Here is an 18,436-nt window from a genome sequence, read left to right on the forward strand (position 1 = left end):
TTAACATTTTCTCCAAGGAACATCAGTGTTTTATTCTGGCAACTGGAGATAGCAAACATTGGATCCAGAATGTCAAAACAATGAACATAATGTTTTGATGGGTACAAGCAAATTCAGGAATGGTGGAGATGTGCTGCCTTTTAAGAAAAGGAGCTAGCCACCTCTATCTAGTCTGGCCAACAGTGGCATTAATCCCAGTATGTGGTTTTAAAGAGCATCTGAACGAGCCCAGTAAGCCGTTCAGTTATAAGTAATTGCAACGAAGACCAAAAAGTTAATGGAAGCAGCTGGAAAACCTGTATATCTGCCTCACTTTGGGCACACCACCACTGAAAGACTCCAGCAGCTGACTCAGTGTTACCTTCTCAGGGTAATGTAGTATTGGTAATAATTGGCCAAGTTTGCTCATGCCTTGAGATGTTTCATGTGTCCATGTGACAAATTCGATTCAGTAAATGAAGCCATAATTTCAGTGCAATTTTCTCTACACTTGGTAAAACGGTCATTTGCCCAGGAAATGTTCATGATGTACTGCTTGAACAAATAGGCACTTCGATTATAATACGTCGAAACAAGTTCTCAAACTGACAACTGCCATGTTTCAGTTTTTTTTTTCTGCAACCTTTGTGTAAGACTTTATATAAAGGGCTGTCTGCTATGTTACCTCTGTGGCATTTTCCATCTCTTTGTTAAAATTTATTTGAAAGGCTTTCACTTATTTTTGTGGGATGCAACTTTTCTTGTTTTGACATTAGATATTTTATGATTGCTTTGCTGATTTTTTTTATGTATATATTCCTTTCATTTATTTCCTGTTTTATTCACTTCCCCACCCCCTTTTATGCTGTTTAAAAGGTGAGTAATCATCGGAAAGCCACTGCTGTCCAGAAGGATCACAACTTGCTTACGGTAGGAGCAATTGTAACTAGTTTTCATGGTGATGTTGTGTGATGTCTAGTTCGTTAATGTGGTCTTAGCTGTCTACTCTAAGTCACATGGTGTAATTGTTCAAATTGTGTGAATATTCCTGTCTGTTGCAGGAAGTCTGAATGCAGACTAAACTTTTGTTAACTAAGACAACATGAGGGGCCAATGCCTTAATCCGCTCAAGCTCCCAGATAGAATTGGACAGGGACTACACTGCAGCTTAATAAATGCCACTGATCACCTTTTTCTTTCAAGTTCCAGTAAATGTTATTTCTCATTGAGAGCTGGGAAATTGCCTGTTAAAATCCATCCCTGTCACTGACTGTACGGCTGAAACTAATTAATGCTAAACTTGTGTGTTTAATGAATGATGGCATCATAAAAGATAAAGCAAAGAAGGTGACCATTTGGCCCAACATGTCTCTTAGTTGGGGCTATCCAATTACTCTGATGCTCCTGTTTTCCTACAAGTGTTTAGACAGGCACTTAGGCACAGTGGTAGTGTCCCTATGTATGAACCAGGAGGTCTGGGTTCCAGTCCCACTTGTGCCAGAGGTTGCTCTGAGCAGGTTGATTAGAAGTTCATTTCCCTCCAAGCATTTGTCCAATTCTCTTAAGAATTACTATTAAGTTGGTTTCCACCGGTCTTTAATGTACAGGATTCTAGATTGTAACTAATCCCAAAACTTCAAGAGACCAATTCTTCTGTCACTGAAATGGGTTATCTATTCGAACAAAGCCCATTTGTTATGTTGAACATCATAATTGCCTCCCATCCTTCTTTGCTGTCAGGAAAACAATGCCACCTTGTCCAGTCTTTACCCAGGACTGAAGTCTCTCATCCTTGGTAAATCTCTTCTGCACACTCTGATATCTTTGCAAATTTTATGTCTCTGAATTGAGCACAGCTAAGATGAGGCCTAATGGGTGCTTTTCTAGAGGTTTAATGTAATTCCCTTTCTATTTTACTCTATGCTTTTATTTATAAAGCCAAAAATTAGTGATTTTTTTTATAATCTCTACCTACTGAATTTGTCCTGCCATTCAAAGATTTGTGTGTGTTTGTCTTTTCTAAAGTCATATCATTTAAGTAGCATTGCCTCATCCAATTCTTCACATCAAAATGTATTTCTGCTTCAAATTTAATCAGCCAGATTTCTACCCATTCCACTAGTCTACATTTTAAAAAAAATTATGTCCTGTAAGCTAAGTCCAGGATAGAGGAAAATGTGTTGGGAACTGCTGTGTTCCTAAAAATAACCCTGGGTCACCTTCTTATATTAAAATTTTAGTTTCTTCAATATTAAATTTATTTAACCACCCTTCCTATCAAATGTGAGACAACAAGGTGCAGGGCTGGATGAACACAGCAGGTCAAGCAGCATCATAGGAGCAGAGAGGCTGACGTTTCGGGCCTTGACTCCTATCAAATATGTTGTTTTTGTAACATAATGGTCCAACTATAGCTAGCAAAAGAGTTGAGTGGCAGGTAAACGAGAGAAGGGAGATGCCTATCACACACCCACACACACACACTCATCGAAACATGCAAGCATAATATATTAATTGAGTTTCCTCACCTCATTGAGTTCAAGAATCTCTTCAAATCAGTTCCCTTGATGACACCTTAGCAGACATTTTGTCCTTTATCAGAAATCAACGTAATAAGGAAAACAATGTCAAGTAAAGGTCTTTTGTAACAGTTTTCTACAAAACAAAATAAATCCTGCTTGCAAATTTTGGGCCTTGTTACATTTCTACTGTTTTTCCCAATGGTTTTAAGATCCTGTTTAGAATTAAAAACTGTTGTCAAGTTGCATATGGAGTTGTGCTTTACTTTGCTTCAAAATGTTTTTACCGGAGTAGTCAACAATTGTATGTCAGTGTTGTAGAAAGATTAAAATGAAGAAAACAAAAACTGTCACAAACATAAAACAGGAGCAGGAGTAGGCCATCCGGCCCTTCGAGCCTACTCTGCCATTCAATATAATCATGAATCATATCATTATTGAGTGCTGCATCTTGATCAATCAGTCTGTGAATAAATATTGAGCCAGAGTAAGCAGATTGTGTTATACAGTAGTTGATTGAAGTACCCAGCCATCTCCTTTGATCAGCTTGTTGTGCTGTATTCCAGCACAGATTGCATGTGTTTAGTATCCACTTGCTACACAAACAATAGATATAAACTGTGTAACCACTGAATTGCAATAAGAGCCATCTCTATGCCTGGAAATTGTTTTTGAAGGTGCGCAGTGGTGTTTTTGGTAGACTTTCGAAATTGCATTAACATTTGAGGTACACCTATACACAAGGAGTTAAACTGACTTTTATTAAATATAATTTTTCTTATGTATTTTGTCTTTTGACAGATTTGATGCTTTTAGATACAGGTGGAAATAAATAAAAGCGGTGCTTATTTATCTTTGCTGTTTTGCAGCCCAAGCCACGTCTTCAACGGGGTGGGAGCTCAGCTTCCCTTCACAATACACTCATGAGGAACAGCATCTTTCAGCTAATGATCAACACTCTAGATCCACTTGCTGAAGGTAACCTCCTAGAGTTGGATGTGAAACTTTACACATGCAATTGCTTATATCCAATAAGGAACCTTTACAAACAGGTTTGCTTAGATATACTATACTACATGGTGTAAGCATTCAATCTTCAGTCTATCACAACGTAACGTGAAGCTATCTTTTCTTTCAATGAAACAAAGCAGACTCTTGCATCCGCGCTACAAGCTATATACTGCTAAGCCTTTCCTTCGCACAAAGTTGCCATCGGGAGGAAATTGCTGGGCATTTTCTGACTGTTTCAGTGGATTCTTGAGAGTTCACTGAGAGTGAAATTTGATTTGAGCAGTACAACACAATGGATGTAGCAAAGCAGCAGTACATTTTTGGAATCTTCCTGTTATTGACATCAGTTGAATAGAAAACTGGATGAAGTGGAACACGGGCTATTATATTGCAAGTGACAGAAATAACTATTAATTTATTCTGCATAAGAATTGTTTCTCTTGTGACTAAAATCTAAGAAAAAAATCAGATTTGAAAATTTCTCCAATACACGTTGATTCTACAGAGAAAGAGGTGGTTCAGTGTTTGGCACTGCTGCCTCACAGCGCCAGGGACCCAGGATGGATTCCAGCCTCGGACAACTGTAGATGTGGAGTTTGCTTATTCTCCCTGTGTCTGCATGGGTTTCCTCCGGGTGCTCAGGTTTCCTCCCACAGGCCAAAGATGTGCAGGTTAGGTGGATTGACCATGCTAAATTGCCCGTAGTGTTCAGGGATGTGCAGACCAGGTGGATTAGCCATGGGAAAAGCAAGATTACAGGGATAGGGTTAGGAGTTTGGGTCTGGATAAGATGCTGTGTAGAGGGTTGGTGTGGACTTGATGGGCTAATTGGCCTGCTTCCAAAGTGAAGGGATTCTACGATTCTGTGAATACTCCAGTGAGTCGCTTGTGGTATTTAGTTGCAGTTTATGCTGGTCAGTTCAAATGTACTGGCAGACTGATGTTACATTGATTTAGATCCTCATTGTAAAACAAAAATTTGTAAAACTTTATTTACAAAGCCTTCACTTTTAACTTTTAAATTAATAAGTTTAATTTATTGATGTAGCTGTGCTATGTTCTTCATATTTTTCTTTGAAGTATTAAATACCAGAACTAAGCAATAGCTTTGGAATTGATCAGCAAAATAAGGATTTCCTTTCCAGTTGCTGTCTCTTTCTTTATGTCTTGTACAGATATCTGTAATCAAGATTTGCAAAAAAACACTGGAATATATATATTTCCACAAATGACACCTGAAAACTTTCTTTGGAAAAGCTCTGGTGCTAATTGTGCTTTTTATACTCCAGGAAAAAAAGGTGTTGAAGGGCATTTTTATTTTGTTCGTTTGCTCTCCTTGCTCAGTTATAACCTGTCTAACATACAGTAACCTCAGCTATCATTGTACTACACCTTATCAATCCAAGTGGGGACAAAAAAGTACTGTGGATGCTGGAAATCAGAAATTGCTGGAAAAATTCAGCAAGTCTGACAGTACGTGTGGAGAGAAAGCAGAGTTAACGTATTGGGCCCAGTGACCCTTCTTGAGAACCAAGGGAAATACATATTCTGAGCCATTGCAATATTTGTACTATCCATATCAGGCACCTTCCTCAGGTTCAGAAATCAGATTGCCCAATTACTGGCAAATTGTGAGTAATGTTGTGCCATTAGCTTAAGCCCATCAGAAAATGAATTCAAATGGATTAATTAATTTCACTTAATTTCAGCAAGCGTCAAGGAATACAGACCATCAGAGAGAGAGAGAGAGAGAATGAGAACACAGCTTTCAGTACTTTTAAATAACTGTATGTGCTGATTAAGTCTGTTTCCTGAAGTACTTAATTGAGGTTGGAACGAACAGTATGTTATAAGAACAATGTGAGAGGTGATCAGTCCATGTCTAAAATAGTTTAATTTGGACGAAAACCCAGGATGAGAATTTTTTTTTCTATGCAGTCAAACCTGAAAAGTTATGGTAGTAGCGGTTTCTTTTTGTTTTATTTTTTGTTTGATTAAGGAAAAAGATTAAATTCTTTGCATATTTCGATACAGACTTTCTTAGCTGGTAGACAATTCACAGAGATAAAATGAACAAGCTGTTCCCATATTATTAACAAATATATATTTTAACTAAATGCAGTTTTGATTTGGTCTCTCAATTCACCGCCATATTGTAGAAAGTAAAATTGGCTGGGGTATACATATGTGACTGACCCAAAACTATCCATGTCCTGCCCAGAATGTTAATTCCAACACTAATATTAATTGCAAACAGTATTACGGCTGTGTCGAAAATGCCATCAGCCTTCAAGATAATGCAATAGGAGCTTATATTCAATTCTGGGAAACGTCAAAGGTGAAAATAAATTTTTAAATGTGTCCCGAATATACGTTTTTTTCAAAATAAAAGCAGAAAATGCTGAGAATACTCAACGTTTGTGGATGAAAGGTTAAAGATCTGAAATGTTAACTGTTTCTGTCCCCACAGATATCACCTAATCACTTGAGCATTTCCAGCATTTTATTTCTGAGTGAACCATTCAGGTTTATTTTTGTTTTTGCATTATGGAAAAACCTTTCTTAAATAAGTTCAAAATGGTGTTAATGAACGAATAGATTAAGTGGATACTCCTGACTTGTGCACACCAAAATAGAAGGTCCTAGTTTCTCAAGTGTAGCGTTTGCAGGATTGAAGTATTCAATGGTATACTGAGTACGTCAAAATCTCATGTTTTCGTATGCTGCTTTAATGAAGAATCAGTACAATAATTCACCTTAAATGAAAACAAGCCAGCTAATCATGTAAAATGTCTGTTAATGATGCAAAGTAACAAAATATTTCCAGGTTACTGAAGGGATATGAAAATAGAGTAAAGTAACATAATCCAACGCAATAAAATGCCAAAATGAGGTGTGATTCTCATGCACAAATGCCAGTCCCTTTGGGCTACTGCATGAAGCTCTATGGAAAAGATTTTTGGAGCTGTTTAGTGGTGTCAAAGAAATGCTCACTGAAAACATGATGCTACAGAAGAAAGATCACTTCACAAAGCCTTTGCTGCTTAAGCCATGCCAAAGGAAGTGTTTTCATCTGAATCTATCAATGAAGTGGAGGCAGATAAGTTGGAAATTGGTAAGTACAAAGTTCTCGGATATTTAATCATCTGAAATATTCCAGTCTGCCACATTCACACCATTATTTGTAAATGAGTAATCACTGCACACTTAGAACTATGCAAAATAGTTAAGCATGTAATTCTGATAACTGCATACTGAGCTAAAGTATGTGCAGTAAATTATATCTGGCTTGCTAATGACGGCCTTTTGTACACTTCACCCTATACTAATTGGTTAATTATTTGCAAGTCGAATCTGAGGACTGAAGTTTTAACTCTGTGTATCCTATCCATGCAGATTGGGTTGTCCATCAAGCACAAGGAATTTGTTTCTCCAGACCTCAGACATCACTTGGGAGGAAGACCAGTCACAACCTGATCCAGATATCTGGGGTCTCTCTCAATTTGGATTAATGAATTGTCGCTATCAGCAATGATCACTTACACTGGCATAATTCTGCTCCTATATCTTACGGTCTAATGAATATTGTGCTTTGTCAAACCATTTGCCCTATCAACATCTGGGCAGCTTTATTCCTTTAATTAGTCAACATAAAGAGGCATTTCAGGAAACCCAAACCTGACCATCTTCCAAAAAGTCCAGTATCCCTGAAGAAAAGCAGCCCCTGAAAGAAAAAGAAATTCTTATTCACTGTTTTAACATGGAAATCAAGATTTTTCCCTACGTTTTCACATGACAAATGTTTGCTCATGTGTTAATTTTGATTCCATAGTAAAATTATTTCTTAAAGGTCACTTAAGACTGATATGAACCAGCCTTTTACACCCGAGATTATATGCTTTTTCAAATCCTAGCAGCCCCCTATGTTTCTCATCTCTCTATGTTGGGTTATCCTGAAAGGCTCCAGGGAGATAAACGCTCAGTCTGCACTCTGCACCATTAAGCATACAGATGGTCAACATATCCAGTCAGCTCCTCACACTTCATTGTCATAATTGTGTCAGAAACATGATGGCAACTTAATTTACATTTATAAACCAGATTTTAGGGCTCAAACCTTGCTAAAATGCACATGACTTTGCAGGTTAATGCATAGTTTTCCAAACATGTCCCTTGTGTTGTTTGGGGTGGTCTGAGGAGGAATAACTGGGCCTCTGAGTCTTTAATCAGTGGACCAAGTACTTTGCAAAAAGAAAATTTATGTTGTTCCATGTTTGTTTCCTCAGGGCAATCAGCACTACCAAAATAAATGAAAGTTGTCCCTGTATACAGAAAGTAGGTGCTTTGCATCCCTTATTTGCAAATGGAATAAAATCTGCTTTAGATTTGAGTAAAGGACGGCTTTTGTTTGTCTTTTGATGAAAAGCAAGCCAATGCAATTGGATATTCATTGGGTTCTGAAATGGCAACCATTGTACCTAAACAGCAGGCAGAGTCTGCTGATCCCAATTTCATGCCACTTGTGTGTCTGCTTGTTTTTTTTTCTCGCTTTCAATCAGATGTCTATGGATTTGACGCAAGCTAAAAGCCACTAGATCCCGCTTAAGGCAAAGTATTGAACATTTTCACCATATACAGGCAGTAGAAACTTTGTAAAGTGACCGTATTGGTTGGTTAACTGATGGCAATTGTGTAATGTGACATGCAAGTCCCTGCAAATTCAGTACTGTCACTTAGTCATTTTAAATGTATTAATTGGGTCTATAAAATAACAATGGAACAAAAATAGATAGATACTTGGTTGAAGTATGACATCTAATCCCCAGATATTGAAGTCAATATTTTATCTCATGTAGGAGGAAATAATCTTAAAGAAATACGTTTTGCGTTTACAAATCAGAATATGCAGCGATCCTTATTTTCTGGTTTCTGACTGAAAATCCAACAATCTCTTTCTCCAGCTGGCTCTGAATAAATATTTGGGCCTGACTGCCAGATGTTCACATGAAGAGTAAGTAATTAAATGAGAGAGTAATATATCACAATAACAGAATTGCAGGAGGAACCATTCAGTCCATCTTGTCTGCACTGGTTCTGTTGTTTAATGCCAATCTCCTGCTTTTTTCCCAAATATCTACACACTATTTCTATCCAAATGATTATAATAATAATTGAATGTCTCAATTGAACCTGCCCCACCACATTTCCATGCAGTGTGTTACATACCCTAACTACGTGCTGCATGAAAAAGATTTTTGTCTCATCACCCTTGGTTCCTTTGCTCATCACTTTAAATCTATGCCTTCTTGTTTTTGTCTTCTTATATGAATGGGAACAGATTCTCCCTATGTATTCTGTCCCACCAGCTCATGAGTTTGAAAACCTCAATCAAATCTTGGCTCAGCCACTTTCTGTCTAGGGAGAACAGTCCCAAACTCTGAGCAGTTTCTCATTTTGAAACCATTGCCAGTGCCTGTACTGTATTCCTTGGAAATTAATTTTCAGAATGAATAAAGTCTAAGGAAATTGTCAAGTACACAAGTTGCTTCAATTTTATGGAAAAATTCTGTTCAATGCATAACATTTAGTGAAACCTGTTTGTTACAGAATTATCATAGATCAGCATTCAATACATTGTGGTAGAAACCATTTCCCTATTCACTATTCCAAGAAACAGCCTTTACAATGTTTGTCTCACCTAAGATTATAGTCATGAACTTTTGCAGAGAGCTCTCTTATCACATTTCATTTAAATAGTTACTGTTTTCAGCTGCAAGTTAATATTAATTGCAGAATATGTGAATAATGCATATTGCTTCAATTGATAATGACTAACTTGGACAGTGTTCCCAATAAACAGCATGTCAATAAGTTAGTGATTCTTGTCTGATAAATGTGCAGCATTAAAAGCATCACATTGGTTTGATCAGTTTGGGAAAAAGAGCCATTACATTGTTTTCATCTCTTGCATTTGGATTTTTGGGACTTTGTTTTATAAATAAAAGTTCAATTACTTAAAAAAGACTAAAGTCCTCTTATGTTACCAGACAGGTTGGATTTCCATTGTTCTAAATGGCGAGTTTCCAATAACATCAATGCTTGCACAGTTGGCAGTGGCAAAGATGTTCCTATTTTTTTAAGAAAAAAGGTAGACGCATTTCATCCAGTGTCACAGTATAAAGAAAGGCAGATTAAGATTTCTCAAAGGTACACGTGGCCAACACCAACTTTCAAATGACTGCATGCCTTTGGAGCAAACATCAAAACACTGCCGAGCCGAACAGGGATACCTGTTGAGGTTGCAGATTAATAAGGATGGATCACCGTGTATGAATGTATGATGAAATTCATCAATCCTCACTTTGAGTCCAATTGGTGGTTGGCAGCCCATCTCTCTTGAGGAATATATTTTTAATTGATATAAATTTTGTATCACACTATATTAATTTGTCCATAAAAGCAAAAAGACAATCTGCACCTAGTAGATTGTGCATATACTGCTACATTGTTCTCATGGCATTCCATAAAATATTAATCAGTTTCCAAATAACGGGCATCTATCATCAGCATGCTGGGCTCAGCTCTTGGACATTTTGTTAAACTTGTGATTTTCACTACATGATGGTCATTGGTGGAATTCCTGTTTCTCGTTTGAATGCTATTTGAATGATTATGTTGGTAATGTATTGCACGTTGCAGAAAATTTCTTGTAGAAGTTATTCCATTTTCCTTCCTTTTTCTTATGCAATTTAAGACTAAAATGTAGTTAGTAAATAAACAGGCATACAGATATTTCATTGTTAGGTAGCAAGATCTGATCTGGTTCAACTGATTCTATTCTTTAGAAACAGTTACAAAATAAAAATGCCAGACACGTTAGTAAAATTGACATAGAAATCAGTTAAAATCACAAAACTTCCTTAATGAAATGAAATATCATTTAACAAAAGTTGCAGCTACATTGCCGACTAATTTTAAGGATATATTCCTAGCATGTAATATGTTACACATGTAAAGACAAGAATGCTTTTTAGAAAAGTAGTTTGCATTCTAATATTGCAGTGGTGCTTTTAAACCGATTACCATCTAATTTAGTCAAAAATGTTGTTAACCAATCCAAGCTAATGTGGAATAGAGATAACAAGGTGTAGAGCTGGATGAACACAGCAGGCCAAGCAGCATTAGAGGAGCAGGAAGGCTGACGTTTCGGGCCTAGACCCTTCTTCAGAAATGGGGGAGAGGAAGGGGATCCTGAAATAAATAGGGAGAGAGGGGGAGGCGGATAGAAGATGGATAGAGGAGAGGATAGGTGGAGAGGAGACAGACAGGTCAAAGAGGCAGGGATGGAGCCAGTGAAGGTGAGTGTGGGTGGGGAGTTAGGGAGGAGATAGGTCAGTCCAGGGAGGACGGACAGGTCAATCCTCCCACCTATCCCCTCCTCCCACCTCAAGCCCCACCCCCATCTCCTACCTACTAACCTCATCCCGCCCCCTTGACCTGTCCGTCCTCCCTGGACTGACCTATCTCCTCCCTAACTCCCCACCCACACTCACCTTTACTGGCTCCATCCCCGCCTCTTTGACCTGTCTGTCTCCTCTCCATCTATCTTCTCCTCTATCCATCTTCTGTCCGCCTCCCCCTCTCTCCCTATTTATTTCAGGACCCCCTTCCCCTCCCCCATTTCTGAAGAAGGGTCTAGGCCCGAAACGTCAGCCTTCCTGCTCCTCTGATGCTGCTTGGCCTGCTGTGTTCATCCAACTCCAGACCTTGTTATCTCAGATTCTCCAGCATCTGCAGTTCCTACTATCTCTCAAGCTAATGTGGATATGGATTGAGGAAGAAAGGGATAATTTACTCTGAATGCATTTTTCAGATAATGGTTCTAACAGTCATCAAATAAATAAAATGGAAATAGTAGTGGTAATGAATCTTTTTTTTAAAAAGAACCTTCAACTTTATCTAATTGAGAGATTAATAATAATTTTGAAAGAATCAGCACTTCTTTCTTGCCTGGTTTAAAAATAACCATTTTCCTCTTTAATTCATAAGATTTAAACATTCCAATCATTAATAAAGGGACTGTCTGTCATATGGACTGTATTATAGGACGTGAGAAAAGGCAAAGGAAATGAAGCTGTTCAAGGGGTACAGACTACCTAACAAGGCTGGCTTTTTCATTAATACCATCAATTGTTCTTGGAGCTTAACGTAACAAACAAAACGTGCTACTCTGTTACAGAATAGATTCAACCTCTGAGGTATTCCCTTTTCTTTTCCCAGGCTGTTCTTTTTATTGTAAAGGCAATATCTCATAAATCCAAAAGAAAACTTCCTTTGAGCAAAAGCCTTAAAATACATGAATTATTGCATTTGTTCAGTGCATTTAAAACAAAAGTGAAATGAATTATAAACTTGATTATTCCTTTGGAAAGATACTCTAAGAAAGTGTCAATTGAACAGAAAACCGATCTGCATATTTTTGGAAATGATTGTATATCACAATATTCTACATTCTAAAAATGTTTATGAATGATCCACTTAGTGAAATTGTGACATTTTACATGTTATTGATTATTTTTGTTTAAGAGGATGGTCATCTATTTTCCTAATTTGAATATTGATGAATATGTTGCAGCAATATTCTAAATTCCATATTTAGCATTCACCGCTGATCTTAAATCCTGTAATTTTTGGAGCACGTCACTTGTGTGTGCTTCTCAAATTGCATTCTGCTGCTTCCTGATTTTTAATCTCTTTTTTTTTGCTTTTTGCTCATTTGTCCTTTCTTTTACTGTGATGTTGTAGAACTTGGAGCATATGGAAAACTAAAATATTATGACTCAATGACAGAAGAAGGTAAGAACTTCAACATCTTTCTCTGTTACATTATCTGTAAAGTCATGAACACACACATTCTCTATTACAATAAAAATTTATTTTAACAACATATGTGTCTCATTGGTTCATTTTAACATTTCTCTCTGGTTGCCACCACATCCTTGCATATGTCATTTTGTTTGTTTCTGTGTATTTATATAACAGTTGTAAAATGTTGTGATGTTTAAAATATTTTGATGTAACATAGAACTGTTGTTGTTTGCCTTGTTTAAAAGTGTTTCAATCACTTCCTGTGCCTCACTACTTCCTTGTTTTCAATTGAGTTCCATTCTTCAATAAAAGCAACCTTCACCTTAATTCTCAGCTCTGTGATTCTGCAGTTCTGTGTTTGTGTGTGTTTGTATGTATCTTGACCAGTAACATGTGATTTTCCTTGCCCGCAAACAATTATACAAGTGGCTTGTAAACTGGAGGCTGTTGAAATGCCACTTTAGCCTCCTAATTGACTGATTAATGTAATTGACTGATTAATTCAGATTCCAATAGGGTGGGATTTCATTTGATCTGTTCAGTGTTGTAGCTCTGCCATAAACATGTCATTTTTTTTTGTATTCGCTTCTAAAACATGGGTCTGGTTGAGTCAAGAGTAATGAGATGAAGTCACCTGCATCTGATGGCTGTCAGAGGCCTTTGTTAATGTTAGGTTTGGAAATCGAAATGAACGATGAGATTACGCGAGAGATGTCAGACAAAAGGCAAGTAGAAAATTCAAGACACCAACAGTCTTTAAATTCTATTGGAATGAGACAACCCTATTGAAATTAAAATTTCCAGTGCAGGGTAGTGGTTTGGCAATAATTAAGACTTATGTCCTTAGAAGTTCACTTGCTCCTGGATATGTCAGTCCTAACCTTTTCTGGATGTTTAATGGGCAAGTACACCAAATTCTTGCAAAGTGAGCGAAATGCCAAGAGTTTCAGCAAAGTACCAAGATAGTATAGTTTATGGAGGACCAGTGCAAATTGATTAGCAACTTCCTGATATCCACTTAGAACTGTGTGTGGAGTTTTGGGCATTTGTTGTCCAATTTATTGCATAAAACTGAGTGTTGATAACCTCACCTTGATAAATATAAAATGTGGGTCATTATGTCTAAAACTATACTGAGATGGCTTTAGTTGGTTGCTTAGTTTTATAACAAAGAAGATTAGGAACTTATCCCATTAATTGTGTCCCTGTGGAAATGTAGAATGTACTTTTTTTATGATCTACATAGAAACCTTTAATTTTTATGAAAATGAAATAAATTTCTAATTAATTGTTGAAAGGAGGGCACAAGATTTCATGTTTTAAGAATTTTATTGTAACAAATAGAATAAACACTATGTTGTAGGCAACTTTTACAGAATAGAATTTTCCCCTTTACTTTTGACACTGCCAAAGAGTTCACCAGGTTTACACTATCCCTTCAGGACTTTTCAGGACCCAACCCAAACAGAATCTTAGATCCTAGGAGTTTGCTGTTTCCCAGCCTGGTAACTTTAAATCCCGTAACTGTCTATCTTTGTCATTTTTCTTTCCCTGGGATTCTCTCTCTCTTGTGCAAGTTAGAAAAATCTTCAAAGCTTGTTTCAAATTCTCATGACTTTTATCTTTTCAATTCAAGCACAAGGACCGACCTGCATTCTTAGATGGTGAATGCTAGACCTTTCAACTTCTTGCCGCTTCCTGCCTTGGATCAAGGGGGACTTGTGGTGAGAGATGTGGGGATATCTTAGAAACAATTGCCTCATCACTTGTAACCAGGAGGAAAGGCCAATAAGCTTTACTTGAGTCAACAAGTTTCTTTTATCTAGGAAGTAAATGTGAAGTTTAATGCTTAACCTTTTATAAGGTGACATTCCCAACACCTCCCTAGAACTTTGGAGACAGCCAGTCACAGCATCATGAACACACATGCTGCTGCCGTTGTCTTCCAGCATGATCATCTTGCATCATCAAACAATTTTTGAGTCATGTCACCCCACCGCATTAAAGGGAGTATCTCCAGAGAAAACCTGCGCTATGGAAGATATTCCTGGCGTTAAATGTTACCAGGCTGTTTGACAAATACCAGATCAGATCACATCTCCCTTTCAGTTTACCCTTATTTGTAGACACAGTGTCCAAAAATAACCTTTTAATACTTCATATGTAACAATTTGAAAACATATTCACACTTATAGCAGAGCGTATTTCTCTAAATGCTGAACTATCAATGCAGAATTAGCTGAATGAAAGAATAATTTTAGCTGAATGGATGCCATTTGCAATTATTGAGGGATAAAGAAAACTTTGTGCATCATTTTTATTTTAATTCTAGCATTTCAGTGTTTCAGAATGTTGCTTGAGTTTGTTTTTGAGAGTTTGGTTTTCCAATTACTACTTCCAAATATCCTCCTAATGCCTTTTGGGGTTCTGCACTGAAGTTTTTTGTATGCTCTGTGGTTAACCTTTAAAATTCTCCTGTACCATCTGTCATAATTGTCTTAATGTGTTTCTTCTCCTTTCTCTGTTCTATGGCATATCTACAGTTAGTATTTTAACAGTCAACTTTCCTAGTCTTTCAAGAGTGCATTTGAAGTAATTAAGTAATTGAGAATTTGATGAATTGCTGAGAATTTTCATATTAGATTCTTTGACTAAAACCAGCAACGAAGATAAAATGCTTCAGGGAGAGTTGTTTACCGAGGCTGCAATTTTGATGGCATTTCTGGAATATTTTGCTCCATCATTGCACAGAAACCACACTGGCTGCTGGAAATGTGCAGGAATGTGTATGATAGTGCAAATTGAAAGGGCTCAATTGTGACAAAGAATGTTATATTATGAAAAAACTGTATATGTTTATCTGCATTACTATGGCCAAACATCTAATTGTGGCTTACATCAGTGGAGAATCTTTACCAAGATGGTAACCTTTAAATATATTCTACAATGCACAGCGGATGTGAAATCTCACTGCAAACAACTTGAAGATTTCTTTAAGGAATGTAGTTTTAAAAAATGTATTAGAATTTTCACACATTATGCAGAGTTACTTCCCTATAAACAATAGGAACAACTTGTATTTATGTAATGTCTTTAGGATAATAAAACGTCCCAAGCTCCTTCACAGCACAGTTGCTCAGTGGTCAGCACTGCTGCCTCACAGCACCAGGGACCTGGGTTTGATTCCACCCTCGAGTGACTGTCTGTGTGGGGTTTGCACATTCTCCCCGTGTCTGCGTGGGTTTCCTCCGGGTGCTCCGGTTTCCTCCCACAGTCCAAAGATGTGCAGGCTAGGTGGATTGGCCATGCTAAATTGCCTGTAGTGTTCAGGGATGTGTAGATTAGGTGGGGTATAGGGGGATGGGTCTGGGTGGGATGCTCTGAGGGTCAGTGTGGACTTGTTGGGCTGAAGGGCCTGTTTCCACACTGTTAGGGATTCTATGATTCCTTCCACATTTAAAAACCAAAATTTGCCATTGAGTCACATCAGGTAGACACCAAAAGCTTGGTTTTATGGAGTGAACTAAAGGAGGAAAGAGAGGTGAAAAGATTTAGGGCAGGAATTCTTGGGGCTATGGTTTTAGCAATGAAGGCTTGATCACCAGGAATAGAACTAATTTCAGGGATGCTCAAGAGGAAAGATTTAGTGGTGTGCAAATATTATATCTGAATGTGGAGTGGGGGAATGTGAAGATTTGCAGGAGAGCATTTGAAAATCAGCAGTATTTGCTGCCTTTCCAATTGTACCTAGCAAGCCCTTCCATTGAAGGGAAATATTTTTGATTCAAAATTTTTGTGATCCAATTTCAATTAGATCCATGCAGACAGGATATAAAATAATCAAGCACTGATACAGCAACTGAATGCGCAGGTTTCCCACTGAAGGGCAAGCAGATGGGAGTAAAGAATGGGGTGGCTAGCGAGAGACAGCAGAAACTGGCTCCAGTCCCAGTGGGGGGCAGGCATATAACAATGGTGCTCTGAAGCTGCACTGGCAAGAGATGTGCCATTCAAAATGTCACTGTATTGTTTAACAGGATGCTGGTGTAAGTCAGCAAGCACAGGGGTGATGTGTAATTTGGACAACAGGGTGGAATTTTCCCAGCCCCTGCACAATGTGGGCAATGGTGAAACGATTAGGAAAATATGACAATACTGACCATAAATGTGTTGATGTTGGAAAGGTAAGCAGCCCTGGTTTATTCCCAAATGCTGATTATCAGTTTTAACTTTAGTTGTACAACAGGAAAAGCAAACGTGACAATCTGTTGGAAGGCTTCATATCATTTGATGCTCCCACATTCAAATCTGACCATGTTTTATGCTGGTATGTGTGCTAAGGAAAGGACAGTGATTCTTCAGTCAGAATTCTAACATCAGCTAGTGCTGAGGGACAGAATACTCTAACTTCGCTCTCGTAGCTACAGCTAAACTGGCAGTTCACAAGGCCGGGGGATGATGCAAAATGAAAATGTATTTGATAATGTAAGCTTCTACATAGAATAAAGTGTCACCCACTGTCACTTGTGTGGCCTCGTTGGGATTTTTTTTTCCTTTCCACTATGTTTAAATGTGGTCCTGGGATCGGGGTAGCCTGTCCTGTCGTTGGCCTTGGAGTTTTGGGTGATGACCCTGAATGCATTTGTGGCCAGAGGGAGCCCAGTGTGTCCTGGTCAAATGCAGACTCATCCTGACTGAGGGAGGATGTTACATGAAACAGTGGAAATGATCAACCTTGTTGGAACAGATGGTGCGGTGACAGAGTTAGTGGCAGAGAGAAAATGCTGGTACATACCATTGTGGAATACAGTAGATCATTAATCTTCTTTATGCATTGCTGGGCACACTGAGGGCACTGCACTGACCCTAATGGCAACTTCAGACCAAGCTAACAAAGTCTAGTGCTGGGACTTCCCAGTTCCTGTTGGCAAAGTGAGGTGTCAACTTTTCTCTATCAGCCTCTTCCTCTGTAATTTTTCACACACTGGAACTGACTGGTCCAATTCTGAGCTGGCTTCATTTGAACTGGCCTTGAACATGTCCCAGTGGCAGGAAACCCAGAAGCTCCCAGAAGTGACGAGCACTTCCAGGTCTGGTAAGCATGTGTTGTTGGTTTCAGAGCGGTGCTGTGGAGGATTAATATGTAACGAATGAGCAGTGTAAAATAGCACAAGAAAACTCGCTGGAACTCACTGAGAGAAAGTCTCCATGATACTCTCCAGAATTGACACAACCATGTTTTAGGGTGTGGGGATGTGTGCTAACCATAGTTTAGGAAAAGGAAGCCATGTTGGAAGTGTTGTTGAGGGATGCAGCATCAAAGGAACAACATGTGATGGAGATGGAGAAACTGGAAGATTAGGACCAAGTCCTAGCAGGAAGCCGGGTGTAAGGAAGTGTAGTTGAGGCAGCTGTGGAAATCAATGGGTTTGTAATGAATATTAGTAGGCAGTCTTTCCCAAAAAAAATGACACTGAGAAGTCAAGGAAGGAAAGAATCACAAATGTACCAGATAAAGGTGAGAGAAGGGTGGGAATTGGAAATTAGAATTTTGCTCTTGTATTCCTTGGGGTTTATTGACATGATTGAAGTTTTCAGCATATTAAGGGAACATAGAGTAGCTGGAGAGAATATACCTCCACTAGTTGAGTAGTGTAAGACTAGAGAGCATAGATTAAAAACTAGAGACGGACCTTTTGAGAGTGAAATGAAATACCACTTCTGTGCGGTTTGGTTGAAGTTGAAGGTCTGTTCTGTAAATGCAATTAGTGCCAACTGCAATTGACCAGCACAAAATCTATCGAAGGTATTAAGGGATATGGGACAGTTGTGGGCTTAGGATATTAGGTCATAGATAATCTATGAATGGTGGAAGGAACCTCATCCCTTCCCAGCTTCCTAAAATTCTGAGTGCTTTTAAGCTGTCGCCTGAAACTTGCGAGTGTTTTTCAGTTTGCAAGACTTTCTGAAAAGTAAACAATTAAACTCTGATCTCGACCTGTGTTTCTGCAACAGTAATTAGCCTTAGTGGTCATGAAGGGATTCAGGTTAAATTCAGT

General features: G+C 38.2%; 1 protein-coding gene across 1 annotated transcript in view; it reads left to right on the top strand.

Annotated features, from left to right (window-relative positions):
• The first annotated feature begins 277 nt into the window (after window positions 1-277).
• The window catches only part of LOC109935472 (sodium/potassium/calcium exchanger 2), a 93,578-nt gene continuing 75,419 nt past the window's right edge, over window positions 278-18,436 (top strand). Inside the window, exons 1-4 of the mRNA XM_020534115.2 lie at window positions 278-370; window positions 856-909; window positions 3,368-3,476; window positions 12,315-12,365. Of these exons, the coding sequence (XP_020389704.2) occupies window positions 278-370; window positions 856-909; window positions 3,368-3,476; window positions 12,315-12,365 (307 nt within the window). The remainder of the gene's footprint in view (window positions 371-855; window positions 910-3,367; window positions 3,477-12,314; window positions 12,366-18,436) is intronic.

The sequence above is a fragment of the Rhincodon typus genome, chromosome 3 (assembly GCF_021869965.1).
Source record: "Rhincodon typus isolate 14 chromosome 3, sRhiTyp1.1, whole genome shotgun sequence".
Classification (NCBI taxonomy): Eukaryota; Metazoa; Chordata; class Chondrichthyes; order Orectolobiformes; family Rhincodontidae; genus Rhincodon; species Rhincodon typus.